At 56.5% G+C, this 14,426-nt stretch overlaps 1 protein-coding gene across 1 annotated transcript in view; it reads right to left on the reverse strand.

Annotated features, from left to right (window-relative positions):
- LOC140697662 (uncharacterized) overlaps positions 1-14,426 on the reverse strand; it is a 98,585-nt gene that overhangs the window by 15,038 nt on the left and 69,121 nt on the right. The window contains exons 78-96 of the mRNA XM_072965609.1: positions 14,018-14,076; positions 12,979-13,117; positions 12,470-12,528; positions 11,431-11,569; positions 10,900-10,958; positions 9,861-9,999; positions 9,330-9,388; positions 8,291-8,429; positions 7,784-7,842; positions 6,746-6,884; positions 6,238-6,296; positions 5,200-5,338; positions 4,694-4,752; positions 3,655-3,793; positions 3,147-3,205; positions 2,109-2,247; positions 1,558-1,616; positions 519-657; positions 15-73 (exon numbers count right to left, since the gene is read on the reverse strand). Coding sequence (XP_072821710.1) covers positions 15-73; positions 519-657; positions 1,558-1,616; positions 2,109-2,247; positions 3,147-3,205; positions 3,655-3,793; positions 4,694-4,752; positions 5,200-5,338; positions 6,238-6,296; positions 6,746-6,884; positions 7,784-7,842; positions 8,291-8,429; positions 9,330-9,388; positions 9,861-9,999; positions 10,900-10,958; positions 11,431-11,569; positions 12,470-12,528; positions 12,979-13,117; positions 14,018-14,076 — 1,841 coding nt within the window. The remainder of the gene's footprint in view (positions 1-14; positions 74-518; positions 658-1,557; positions 1,617-2,108; positions 2,248-3,146; positions 3,206-3,654; positions 3,794-4,693; positions 4,753-5,199; positions 5,339-6,237; positions 6,297-6,745; positions 6,885-7,783; positions 7,843-8,290; positions 8,430-9,329; positions 9,389-9,860; positions 10,000-10,899; positions 10,959-11,430; positions 11,570-12,469; positions 12,529-12,978; positions 13,118-14,017; positions 14,077-14,426) is intronic.

A 14,426-nucleotide genomic window follows, 5' to 3' on the forward strand; every position in this document is an offset into this window, starting at 1 on the left:
AAACGAGATGGTACCTCCTCGCCAGGGGTGCGTGCGTCCTCCTCCGGTCCCGAGGGGAAAGGTGACTCTTCACCTAGAGGGTGCAGTCACACAGATTATTCAGAGACATCACTGACCACTTTGACCTGCACACACACACACACACACACACAAACACTTGAAGCCTAACTCCACTCAAGAAGCTTTCCGTAAACTAACGTGGCCCAAGAGCATTTCAGAGGACTGAGGCAGTTTCTTGAGGGAAGGCCTGCTTGTGTTCGGGTATCTGTGGAGACAGTGGGCAGAAGGAAAACAAAACGGGAGTACTGCATGGGGTATGTGGACCTACAGCCTTGAGGTATCTTAGATCGCCATTTGGCTTCTTCCTTTGAAAGGAGGTCCTGGCCATGGGACCCAGGAACTCCTGCATCCGAAGCATGCCACCCATCTACCCACCAGCTACACCCTTCCCCGCCCCACAGTAGCCTTTAAGCACACACAGGAGAACAGTCAACCTCCGTGGATGTTCACCAACCTACCGGACTCATCAGGTTGCTCTGCCGCAAGCACAGACGGCAGGGTCTCGTCTTCGGCTGTCTCGTCTGGAGCGCCTTCGTCAGCGACGAGTGTCTCAGCACGGGCGCCGTCCCGTTCTGCTTTGGGCTCGGGCACCCCTTCCTGTAAAAACAAAGCAAAGGAACCCCACAACCCACCTTGAGAAACCATCCGACTCCTGCACTTGGCCATTCAGTCTGTCAGTTCGGTGAGGCAGCAACCAGTCAGTGCCTGTGTCAAACCACAGGCATCACCCTGGCCAACAGCTGGGAAGACACACGAAAGACACATTCTGCTCCGTGTTGTTACCAGACGCAGGGACACGGGAACACCCATCAGCACGGCAAAGGGCCATTCAGCAGCCTATCGACAGCCGACGCGAACGGACAGGCAGGGCACAAAGGACAGAAGAGTCTGGGGCAGGGCTCGGCTCGGGGAACGCTGGGAAGACCGCACCGTGTCTTCAAAGGCAGGCCGAGCGCAGAGGGGGCAGGCTGAGGGACTCGAGGAGGGGCAGCTTGAGCCAAAGGACGAGGTGGGAAACGGCACGGGAAGTCACACGGAACACCGGGAACACACTTGGGTGGGAACGGAATGGGAAGACCCCACTGGCAAGACTCAGTAAACTGAGGCACCAGCCACTCATCGAAACCGAGGAGGGCCAAAACGACAAGGCGAAGCGGGAGACCTCTGAAACCTGACCGAACTGGCACGGGGAGCTATCTATATGCAGTGACTTGGACTAACCTACCAGGGAAAAGCAGTGCAAGCAAAGAATGGAGACACAGACACCGCTCTCAGTAGGGGAGCGTGGAGAACTAACACAAGTGTACTGTGCCCTGGCGAGACCGAAAGCACAGAGTGACTTAGTGAGCTTGGATTACAAAAGGGGAGTCAAGAACCGCGACGGGAAAACGCAAACGTTGGGACGCAGGGGCGATGCATCCATCCGCTCATGTGCACTAGGGACCCTCGACGGCTAGGTGCTACAAGACGACGTAAGTCAAGAAAACGAGATGGTACCTCCTCGCCAGGGGTGCGTGCGTCCTCCTCCGGTCCCGAGGGGAAAGGTGACTCTTCACCTAGAGGGTGCAGTCACACAGATTATTCAGAGACATCACTGACCACTTTGACCTGCACACACACACACACACACACACACACACACACACACACACACACACACACACACACACACACACACACACACACACGAAGCCTAACTCCACCCAAGAAGCTTTCCGTAAACTAACGTGGCCCAAGAGCATTTCAGAGGACTGAGGCAGTTTCTTGAGGGAAGGCCTGCTTGTGTTGGGGGTATGTGTGGAGACAGTGGGCAGAAGGAAAACAAAACGGGAGTACTGCATGGGGTATGTGGACCTACAGCCTTGAGGTATCTTAGATCGCCATTTGGCTTCTTCCTTTGAAAGGAGGTCCTGGCCATGGGACCCAGGAACTCCTGCATCCGAAGTATGCCACCCATCTACCCACCAGCTACACCCTTCCCCGCCCCACAGTAGCCTTTAAGCACACACAGGAGAACAGTCAACCTCCGTGGATGTTCACCAACCTACCGGACTCATCAGGTTGCTCTGCCGCAAGCACAGACGGCAGGGTCTCGTCTTCGGCTGTCTCGTCTGGAGCGCCTTCGTCAGCGTCGAGTGTCTCAGCACGGGCGCCGTCCCGTTCTGCTTTGGGCTCGGGCACCCCTTCCTGTAAAAACAAAGCAAAGGAACCCCACAACCCACCTTGAGAAACCATCCGACTCCTGCACTTGGCCATTCAGTCTGTCAGTTCGGTGAGGCAGCAACCAGTCACTGCCTGTGTCAAACCACAGGCATCACCCTGGCCAACAGCTGGGAAGACACACGAAAGACACATTCTGCTCCGTGTTGTTACCAGACGCAGGGACACGGGAACACCCATCAGCACGGCAAAGGGCCATTCAGCAGCCTATCGACAGCCGACGCGAACGGACAGGCAGGGCACAAAGGACAGAAGAGTCTGGGGCAGGGCTCGGCTCGGGGAACGCTGGGAAGACCGCACCGTGTCTTCAAAGGCAGGCCGAGCGCAGAGGGGGCAGGCTGAGGGACTCGAGGAGGGGCAGCTTGAGCCAAAGGACGAGGTGGGAAACGGCACGGGAAGTCACACGGAACACCGGGAACACACTTGGGTGGGAACGGAATGGGAAGACCCCACTGGCAAGACTCAGTAAACTGAGGCACCAGCCACTCATCGAAACCGAGGAGGGCCAAAACGACAAGGCGAAGCGGGAGACCTCTGAAACCTGACCGAACTGGCACGGGGAGCTATCTATATGCAGTGACTTGGACTAACCTACCAGGGAAAAGCAGTGCAAGCAAAGAATGGAGACACAGACACCGCCTCAGTAGGGGAGCGTGGAGAACTAACACAAGTGTACTGTGCCCTGGCGAGACCGAAAGCACAGAGTGACTTAGTGAGCTTGGATTACAAAAGGGGAGTCAAGAACCGCGACGGGAAAACGCAAACGTTGGGACGCAGGGGCGATGCATCCATCCGCTCATGTGCACTAGGGACCCTCGACGGCTAGGTGCTACAAGACGACGTAAGTCAAGAAAACGAGATGGTACCTCCTCGCCAGGGGTGCGTGCGTCCTCCTCCGGTCCCGAGGGGAAAGGTGACTCTTCACCTAGAGGGTGCAGTCACACAGATTATTCAGAGACATCACTGACCACTTTGACCTGCACACACACACACACACACACACACACAAACACTTGAAGCCTAACTCCACTCAAGAAGCTTTCCGTAAACTAACGTGGCCCAAGAGCATTTCAGAGGACTGAGGCAGTTTCTTGAGGGAAGGCCTGCTTGTGTTCGGGTATGTGTGGAGACAGTGGGCAGAAGGAAAACAAAACGGGAGTACTGCATGGGGTATGTGGACCTACAGCCTTGAGGTATCTTAGATCGCCATTTGGCTTCTTCCTTTGAAAGGAGGTCCTGGCCATGGGACCCAGGAACTCCTGCATCCGAAGCATGCCACCCATCTACCCACCAGCTACACCCTTCCCCGCCCCACAGTAGCCTTTAAGCACACACAGGAGAACAGTCAACCTCCGTGGATGTTCACCAACCTACCGGACTCATCAGGTTGCTCTGCCGCAAGCACAGACGGCAGGGTCTCGTCTTCGGCTGTCTCGTCTGGAGCGCCTTCGTCAGCGACGAGTGTCTCAGCACGGGCGCCGTCCCGTTCTGCTTTGGGCTCGGGCACCCCTTCCTGTAAAAACAAAGCAAAGGAACCCCACAACCCACCTTGAGAAACCATCCGACTCCTGCACTTGGCCATTCAGTCTGTCAGTTCGGTGAGGCAGCAACCAGTCAGTGCCTGTGTCAAACCACAGGCATCACCCTGGCCAACAGCTGGGAAGACACACGAAAGACACATTCTGCTCCGTGTTGTTACCAGACGCAGGGACACGGGAACACCCATCAGCACGGCAAAGGGCCATTCAGCAGCCTATCGACAGCCGACGCGAACGGACAGGCAGGGCACAAAGGACAGAAGAGTCTGGGGCAGGGCTCGGCTCGGGGAACGCTGGGAAGACCGCACCGTGTCTTCAAAGGCAGGCCGAGCGCAGAGGGGGCAGGCTGAGGGACTCGAGGAGGGGCAGCTTGAGCCAAAGGACGAGGTGGGAAACGGCACGGGAAGTCACACGGAACACCGGGAACACACTTGGGTGGGAACGGAATGGGAAGACCCCACTGGCAAGACTCAGTAAACTGAGGCACCAGCCACTCATCGAAACCGAGGAGGGCCAAAACGACAAGGCGAAGCGGGAGACCTCTGAAACCTGACCGAACTGGCACGGGGAGCTATCTATATGCAGTGACTTGGACTAACCTACCAGGGAAAAGCAGTGCAAGCAAAGAATGGAGACACAGACACCGCTCTCTGTAGGGGAGTGTGGAGAACTAACACAAGTGTACTGTGCCCTGGCGAGACCGAAAGCACAGAGTGACTTAGTGAGCTTGGATTACAAAAGGGGAGTCAAGAACCGCGACGGGAAAACGCAAACGTTGGGACGCAGGGGCGATGCATCCATCCGCTCATGTGCACTAGGGACCCTCGACGGCTAGGTGCTACAAGACGACGTAAGTCAAGAAAACGAGATGGTACCTCCTCGCCAGGGGTGCGTGCGTCCTCCTCCGGTCCCGAGGGGAAAGGTGACTCTTCACCTAGAGGGTGCAGTCACACAGATTATTCAGAGACATCACTGACCACTTTGACCTGCACACACACACACACACACACACACAAACACTTGAAGCCTAACTCCACTCAAGAAGCTTTCCGTAAACTAACGTGGCCCAAGAGCATTTCAGAGGACTGAGGCAGTTTCTTGAGGGAAGGCCTGCTTGTGTTCGGGTATGTGTGGAGACAGTGGGCAGAAGGAAAACAAAACGGGAGTACTGCATGGGGTATGTGGACCTACAGCCTTGAGGTATCTTAGATCGCCATTTGGCTTCTTCCTTTGAAAGGAGGTCCTGGCCATGGGACCCAGGAACTCCTGCATCCGAAGCATGCCACCCATCTACCCACCAGCTACACCCTTCCCCGCCCCACAGTAGCCTTTAAGCACACACAGGAGAACAGTCAACCTCCGTGGATGTTCACCAACCTACCGGACTCATCAGGTTGCTCTGCCGCAAGCACAGACGGCAGGGTCTCGTCTTCGGCTGTCTCGTCTGGAGCGCCTTCGTCAGCGTCGAGTGTCTCAGCACGGGCGCCGTCCCGTTCTGCTTTGGGCTCGGGCACCCCTTCCTGTAAAAACAAAGCAAAGGAACCCCACAACCCACCTTGAGAAACCATCCGACTCCTGCACTTGGCCATTCAGTCTGTCAGTTCGGTGAGGCAGCAACCAGTCAGTGCCTGTGTCAAACCACAGGCATCACCCTGGCCAACAGCTGGGAAGACACACGAAAGACACATTCTGCTCCGTGTTGTTACCAGACGCAGGGACACGGGAACACCCATCAGCACGGCAAAGGGCCATTCAGCAGCCTATCGACAGCCGACGCGAACGGACAGGCAGGGCACAAAGGACAGAAGAGTCTGGGGCAGGGCTCGGCTCGGGGAACGCTGGGAAGACCGCACCGTGTCTTCAAAGGCAGGCCGAGCGCAGAGGGGGCAGGCTGAGGGACTCGAGGAGGGGCAGCTTGAGCCAAAGGACGAGGTGGGAAACGGCACGGGAAGTCACACGGAACACCGGGAACACACTTGGGTGGGAACGGAATGGGAAGACCCCACTGGCAAGACTCAGTAAACTGAGGCACCAGCCACTCATCGAAACCGAGGAGGGCCAAAACGACAAGGCGAAGCGGGAGACCTCTGAAACCTGACCGAACTGGCACGGGGAGCTATCTATATGCAGTGACTTGGACTAACCTACCAGGGAAAAGCAGTGCAAGCAAAGAATGGAGACACAGACACCGCCTCAGTAGGGGAGCGTGGAGAACTAACACAAGTGTACTGTGCCCTGGCGAGACCGAAAGCACAGAGTGACTTAGTGAGCTTGGATTACAAAAGGGGAGTCAAGAACCACGACGGGAAAACGCAAACGTTGGGACGCAGGGGCGATGCATCCATCCGCTCATGTGCACTAGGGACCCTCGACGGCTAGGTGCTACAAGACGACGTAAGTCAAGAAAACGAGATGGTACCTCCTCGCCAGGGGTGCGTGCGTCCTCCTCCGGTCCCGAGGGGAAAGGTGACTCTTCACCTAGAGGGTGCAGTCACACAGATTATTCAGAGACATCACTGACCACTTTGACCTGCACACACACACACACACACACACACACAAACACTAGAAGCCTAACTCCACTCAAGAAGCTTTCCGTAAACTAACGTGGCCCAAGAGCATTTCAGAGGACTGAGGCAGTTTCTTGAGGGAAGGCCTGCTTGTGTTCGGGTATGTGTGGAGACAGTGGGCAGAAGGAAAACAAAACGGGAGTACTGCATGGGGTATGTGGACCTACAGCCTTGAGGTATCTTAGATCGCCATTTGGCTTCTTCCTTTGAAAGGAGGTCCTGGCCATGGGACCCAGGAACTCCTGCATCCGAAGCATGCCACCCATCTACCCACCAGCTACACCCTTCCCCGCCCCACAGTAGCCTTTAAGCACACACAGGAGAACAGTCAACCTCCGTGGATGTTCACCAACCTACCGGACTCATCAGGTTGCTCTGCCGCAAGCACAGACGGCAGGGTCTCGTCTTCGGCTGTCTCGTCTGGAGCGCCTTCGTCAGCGACGAGTGTCTCAGCACGGGCGCCGTCCCGTTCTGCTTTGGGCTCGGGCACCCCTTCCTGTAAAAACAAAGCAAAGGAACCCCACAACCCACCTTGAGAAACCATCCGACTCCTGCACTTGGCCATTCAGTCTGTCAGTTCGGTGAGGCAGCAACCAGTCAGTGCCTGTGTCAAACCACAGGCATCACCCTGGCCAACAGCTGGGAAGACACACGAAAGACACATTCTGCTCCGTGTTGTTACCAGACGCAGGGACACGGGAACACCCATCAGCACGGCAAAGGGCCATTCAGCAGCCTATCGACAGCCGACGCGAACGGACAGGCAGGGCACAAAGGACAGAAGAGTCTGGGGCAGGGCTCGGCTCGGGGAACGCTGGGAAGACCGCACCGTGTCTTCAAAGGCAGGCCGAGCGCAGAGGGGGCAGGCTGAGGGACTCGAGGAGGGGCAGCTTGAGCCAAAGGACGAGGTGGGAAACGGCACGGGAAGTCACACGGAACACCGGGAACACACTTGGGTGGGAACGGAATGGGAAGACCCCACTGGCAAGACTCAGTAAACTGAGGCACCAGCCACTCATCGAAACCGAGGAGGGCCAAAACGACAAGGCGAAGCGGGAGACCTCTGAAACCTGACCGAACTGGCACGGGGAGCTATCTATATGCAGTGACTTGGACTAACCTACCAGGGAAAAGCAGTGCAAGCAAAGAATGGAGACACAGACACCGCCTCAGTAGGGGAGCGTGGAGAACTAACACAAGTGTACTGTGCCCTGGCGAGACCGAAAGCACAGAGTGACTTAGTGAGCTTGGATTACAAAAGGGGAGTCAAGAACCGCGACGGGAAAACGCAAACGTTGGGACGCAGGGGCGATGCATCCATCCGCTCATGTGCACTAGGGACCCTCGACGGCTAGGTGCTACAAGACGACGTAAGTCAAGAAAACGAGATGGTACCTCCTCGCCAGGGGTGCGTGCGTCCTCCTCCGGTCCCGAGGGGAAAGGTGACTCTTCACCTAGAGGGTGCAGTCACACAGATTATTCAGAGACATCACTGACCACTTTGACCTGCACACACACACACACACACACACACACACACTTGAAGCCTAACTCCACCCAAGAAGCTTTCCGTAAACTAACGTGGCCCAAGAGCATTTCAGAGGACTGAGGCAGTTTCTTGAGGGAAGGCCTGCTTGTGTTGGGGGTATGTGTGGAGACAGTGGGCAGAAGGAAAACAAAACGGGAGTACTGCATGGGGTATGTGGACCTACAGCCTTGAGGTATCTTAGATCGCCATTTGGCTTCTTCCTTTGAAAGGAGGTCCTGGCCATGGGACCCAGGAACTCCTGCATCCGAAGCATGCCACCCATCTACCCACCAGCTACACCCTTCCCCGCCCCACAGTAGCCTTTAAGCACACACAGGAGAACAGTCAACCTCCGTGGATGTTCACCAACCTACCGGACTCATCAGGTTGCTCTGCCGCAAGCACAGACGGCAGGGTCTCGTCTTCGGCTGTCTCGTCTGGAGCGCCTTCGTCAGCGACGAGTGTCTCAGCACGGGTGCCGTCCCGTTCTGCTTTGGGCTCGGGCACCCCTTCCTGTAAAAACAAAGCAAAGGAACCCCACAACCCACCTTGAGAAACCATCCGACTCCTGCACTTGGCCATTCAGTCTGTCAGTTCGGTGAGGCAGCAACCAGTCACTGCCTGTGTCAAACCACAGGCATCACCCTGGCCAACAGCTGGGAAGACACACGAAAGACACATTCTGCTCCGTGTTGTTACCAGACGCAGGGACACGGGAACACCCATCAGCACGGCAAAGGGCCATTCAGCAGCCTATCGACAGCCGACGCGAACGGACAGGCAGGGCACAAAGGACAGAAGAGTCTGGGGCAGGGCTCGGCTCGGGGAACGCTGGGAAGACCGCACCGTGTCTTCAAAGGCAGGCCGAGCGCAGAGGGGGCAGGCTGAGGGACTCGAGGAGGGGCAGCTTGAGCCAAAGGACGAGGTGGGAAACGGCACGGGAAGTCACACGGAACACCGGGAACACACTTGGGTGGGAACGGAATGGGAAGACCCCACTGGCAAGACTCAGTAAACTGAGGCACCAGCCACTCATCGAAACCGAGGAGGGCCAAAACGACAAGGCGAAGCGGGAGACCTCTGAAACCTGACCGAACTGGCACGGGGAGCTATCTATATGCAGTGACTTGGACTAACCTACCAGGGAAAAGCAGTGCAAGCAAAGAATGGAGACACAGACACCGCTCTCAGTAGGGGAGCGTGGAGAACTAACACAAGTGTACTGTGCCCTGGCGAGACCGAAAGCACAGAGTGACTTAGTGAGCTTGGATTACAAAAGGGGAGTCAAGAACCGCGACGGGAAAACGCAAACGTTGGGACGCAGGGGCGATGCATCCATCCGCTCATGTGCACTAGGGACCCTGGACGGCTAGGTGCTACAAGACGACGTAAGTCAGGAAAACGGGATGGTACCTCCTCGCCAGGGGTGCGTGCGTCCTCCTCCGGTCCCGAGGGGAAAGGTGACTCTTCACCTACAGGGTGCAGTCACACAGGTTATTCAGAGACATCACTGACCACTTTGACCTGCACACACACACACACACACACACACACACACACACACACACACACACACAAACACTTGAAGCCTAACTCCACCCAAGAAGCTTTCCGTAAACTAACGTGGCCCAAGAGCATTTCAGAGGACTGAGGCAGTTTCTTGAGGGAAGGCCTGCTTGTGTTGGGGGTATGTGTGGAGACAGTGGGCAGAAGGAAAACAAAACGGGAGTACTGCATGGGGTATGTGGACCTACAGCCTTGAGGTATCTTAGATCGCCATTTGGCTTCTTCCTTTGAAAGGAGGTCCTGGCCATGGGACCCAGGAACTCCTGCATCCGAAGCATGCCACCCATCTACCCACCAGCTACACCCTTCCCCGCCCCACAGTAGCCTTTAAGCACACACAGGAGAACAGTCAACCTCCGTGGATGTTCACCAACCTACCGGACTCATCAGGTTGCTCTGCCGCAAGCACAGACGGCAGGGTCTCGTCTTCGGCTGTCTCGTCTGGAGCGCCTTCGTCAGCGACGAGTGTCTCAGCACGGGTGCCGTCCCGTTCTGCTTTGGGCTCGGGCACCCCTTCCTGTAAAAACAAAGCAAAGGAACCCCACAACCCACCTTGAGAAACCATCCGACTCCTGCACTTGGCCATTCAGTCTGTCAGTTCGGTGAGGCAGCAACCAGTCACTGCCTGTGTCAAACCACAGGCATCACCCTGGCCAACAGCTGGGAAGACACACGAAAGACACATTCTGCTCCGTGTTGTTACCAGACGCAGGGACACGGGAACACCCATCAGCACGGCAAAGGGCCATTCAGCAGCCTATCGACAGCCGACGCGAACGGACAGGCAGGGCACAAAGGACAGAAGAGTCTGGGGCAGGGCTCGGCTCGGGGAACGCTGGGAAGACCGCACCGTGTCTTCAAAGGCAGGCCGAGCGCAGAGGGGGCAGGCTGAGGGACTCGAGGAGGGGCAGCTTGAGCCAAAGGACGAGGTGGGAAACGGCACGGGAAGTCACACGGAACACCGGGAACACACTTGGGTGGGAACGGAATGGGAAGACCCCACTGGCAAGACTCAGTAAACTGAGGCACCAGCCACTCATCGAAACCGAGGAGGGCCAAAACGACAAGGCGAAGCGGGAGACCTCTGAAACCTGACCGAACTGGCACGGGGAGCTATCTATATGCAGTGACTTGGACTAACCTACCAGGGAAAAGCAGTGCAAGCAAAGAATGGAGACACAGACACCGCTCTCAGTAGGGGAGCGTGGAGAACTAACACAAGTGTACTGTGCCCTGGCGAGACCGAAAGCACAGAGTGACTTAGTGAGCTTGGATTACAAAAGGGGAGTCAAGAACCGCGACGGGAAAACGCAAACGTTGGGACGCAGGGGAGATGCATCCATCCGCTCATGTGCACTAGGGACCCTCGACGGCTAGGTGCTACAAGACGACGTAAGTCAGGAAAACGAGATGGTACCTCCTCGCCAGGGGTGCGTGCGTCCTCCTCCGGTCCCGAGGGGAAAGGTGACTCTTCACCTAGAGGGTGCAGTCACACAGGTTATTCAGAGACATCACTGACCACTTTGACCTGCACACACACACACACACACACACACACACACACACACACACACACACACAAACACTTGAAGCCTAACTCCACCCAAGAAGCTTTCCGTAAACTAACGTGGCCCAAGAGCATTTCAGAGGACTGAGGCAGTTTCTTGAGGGAAGGCCTGCTTGTGTTGGGGGTATGTGTGGAGACAGTGGGCAGAAGGAAAACAAAACGGGAGTACTGCATGGGGTATGTGGACCTACAGCCTTGAGGTATCTTAGATCGCCATTTGGCTTCTTCCTTTGAAAGGAGGTCCTGGCCATGGGACCCAGGAACTCCTGCATCCGAAGCATGCCACCCATCTACCCACCAGCTACACCCTTCCCCGCCCCACAGTAGCCTTTAAGCACACACAGGAGAACAGTCAACCTCCGTGGATGTTCACCAACCTACCGGACTCATCAGGTTGCTCTGCCGCAAGCACAGACGGCAGGGTCTCGTCTTCGGCTGTCTCGTCTGGAGCGCCTTCGTCAGCGACGAGTGTCTCAGCACGGGTGCCGTCCCGTTCTGCTTTGGGCTCGGGCACCCCTTCCTGTAAAAACAAAGCAAAGGAACCCCACAACCCACCTTGAGAAACCATCCGACTCCTGCACTTGGCCATTCAGTCTGTCAGTTCGGTGAGGCAGCAACCAGTCACTGCCTGTGTCAAACCACAGGCATCACCCTGGCCAACAGCTGGGAAGACACACGAAAGACACATTCTGCTCCGTGTTGTTACCAGACGCAGGGACACGGGAACACCCATCAGCACGGCAAAGGGCCATTCAGCAGCCTATCGACAGCCGACGCGAACGGACAGGCAGGGCACAAAGGACAGAAGAGTCTGGGGCAGGGCTCGGCTCGGGGAACGCTGGGAAGACCGCACCGTGTCTTCAAAGGCAGGCCGAGCGCAGAGGGGGCAGGCTGAGGGACTCGAGGAGGGGCAGCTTGAGCCAAAGGACGAGGTGGGAAACGGCACGGGAAGTCACACGGAACACCGGGAACACACTTGGGTGGGAACGGAATGGGAAGACCCCACTGGCAAGACTCAGTAAACTGAGGCACCAGCCACTCATCGAAACCGAGGAGGGCCAAAACGACAAGGCGAAGCGGGAGACCTCTGAAACCTGACCGAACTGGCACGGGGAGCTATCTATATGCAGTGACTTGGACTAACCTACCAGGGAAAAGCAGTGCAAGCAAAGAATGGAGACACAGACACCGCTCTCTGTAGGGGAGTGTGGAGAACTAACACAAGTGTACTGTGCCCTGGCGAGACCGAAAGCACAGAGTGACTTAGTGAGCTTGGATTACAAAAGGGGAGTCAAGAACCGCGACGGGAAAACGCAAACGTTGGGACGCAGGGGCGATGCATCCATCCGCTCATGTGCACTAGGGACCCTCGACGGCTAGGTGCTACAAGACGACGTAAGTCAAGAAAACGAGATGGTACCTCCTCGCCAGGGGTGCGTGCGTCCTCCTCCGGTCCCGAGGGGAAAGGTGACTCTTCACCTAGAGGGTGCAGTCACACAGATTATTCAGAGACATCACTGACCACTTTGACCTGCACACACACACACACACACACACACACACACACTTGAAGCCTAACTCCACCCAAGAAGCTTTCCGTAAACTATCGTGGCCCAAGAGCATTTCAGAGGACTGAGGCAGTTTCTTGAGGGAAGGCCTGCTTGTGTTGGGGGTATGTGTGGAGACAGTGGGCAGAAGGAAAACAAAACGGGAGTACTGCATGGGGTATGTGGACCTACAGCCTTGAGGTATCTTAGATCGCCATTTGGCTTCTTCCTTTGAAAGGAGGTCCTGGCCATGGGACCCAGGAACTCCTGCATCCGAAGCATGCCACCCATCTACCCACCAGCTACACCCTTCCCCGCCCCACAGTAGCCTTTAAGCACACACAGGAGAACAGTCAACCTCCGTGGATGTTCACCAACCTACCGGACTCATCAGGTTGCTCTGCCGCAAGCACAGACGGCAGGGTCTCGTCTTCGGCTGTCTCGTCTGGAGCGCCTTCGTCAGCGACGAGTGTCTCAGCACGGGTGCCGTCCCGTTCTGCTTTGGGCTCGGGCACCCCTTCCTGTAAAAACAAAGCAAAGGAACCCCACAACCCACCTTGAGAAACCATCCGACTCCTGCACTTGGCCATTCAGTCTGTCAGTTCGGTGAGGCAGCAACCAGTCACTGCCTGTGTCAAACCACAGGCATCACCCTGGCCAACAGCTGGGAAGACACACGAAAGACACATTCTGCTCCGTGTTGTTACCAGACGCAGGGACACGGGAACACCCATCAGCACGGCAAAGGGCCATTCAGCAGCCTATCGACAGCCGACGCGAACGGACAGGCAGGGCACAAAGGACAGAAGAGTCTGGGGCAGGGCTCGGCTCGGGGAACGCTGGGAAGACCGCACCGTGTCTTCAAAGGCAGGCCGAGCGCAGAGGGGGCAGGCTGAGGGACTCGAGGAGGGGCAGCTTGAGCCAAAGGACGAGGTGGGAAACGGCACGGGAAGTCACACGGAACACCGGGAACACACTTGGGTGGGAACGGAATGGGAAGACCCCACTGGCAAGACTCAGTAAACTGAGGCACCAGCCACTCATCGAAACCGAGGAGGGCCAAAACGACAAGGCGAAGCGGGAGACCTCTGAAACCTGACCGAACTGGCACGGGGAGCTATCTATATGCAGTGACTTGGACTAACCTACCAGGGAAAAGCAGTGCAAGCAAAGAATGGAGACACAGACACCGCTCTCAGTAGGGGAGCGTGGAGAACTAACACAAGTGTACTGTGCCCTGGCGAGACCGAAAGCACAGAGTGACTTAGTGAGCTTGGATTACAAAAGGGGAGTCAAGAACCGCGACGGGAAAACGCAAACGTTGGGACGCAGGGGCGATGCATCCATCCGCTCATGTGCACTAGGGACCCTGGACGGCTAGGTGCTACAAGACGACGTAAGTCAGGAAAACGGGATGGTACCTCCTCGCCAGGGGTGCGTGCGTCCTCCTCCGGTCCCGAGGGGAAAGGTGACTCTTCACCTAGAGGGTGCAGTCACACAGGTTATTCAGAGACATCACTGACCACTTTGACCTGCACACACGCACACACACACACACACACACACACACACACAAACACTTGAAGCCTAACTCCACCCAAGAAGCTTTCCGTAAACTAACGTGGCCCAAGAGCATTTCAGAGGACTGAGGCAGTTTCTTGAGGGAAGGCCTGCTTGTGTTGGGGGTATGTGTGGAGACAGTGGGCAGAAGGAAAACAAAACGGGAGTACTGCATGGGGTATGTGGACCTACAGCCTTGAGGTATCTTAGATCGCCATTTGGCTTCTTCCTTTGAAAGGAGGTCCTGGCCATGGGACCCAGGAACTCCTG

This window comes from Vicugna pacos, chromosome 8, assembly GCF_048564905.1.
Source record: "Vicugna pacos chromosome 8, VicPac4, whole genome shotgun sequence".
Lineage (NCBI taxonomy): Eukaryota > Metazoa > Chordata > Mammalia > Artiodactyla > Camelidae > Vicugna > Vicugna pacos.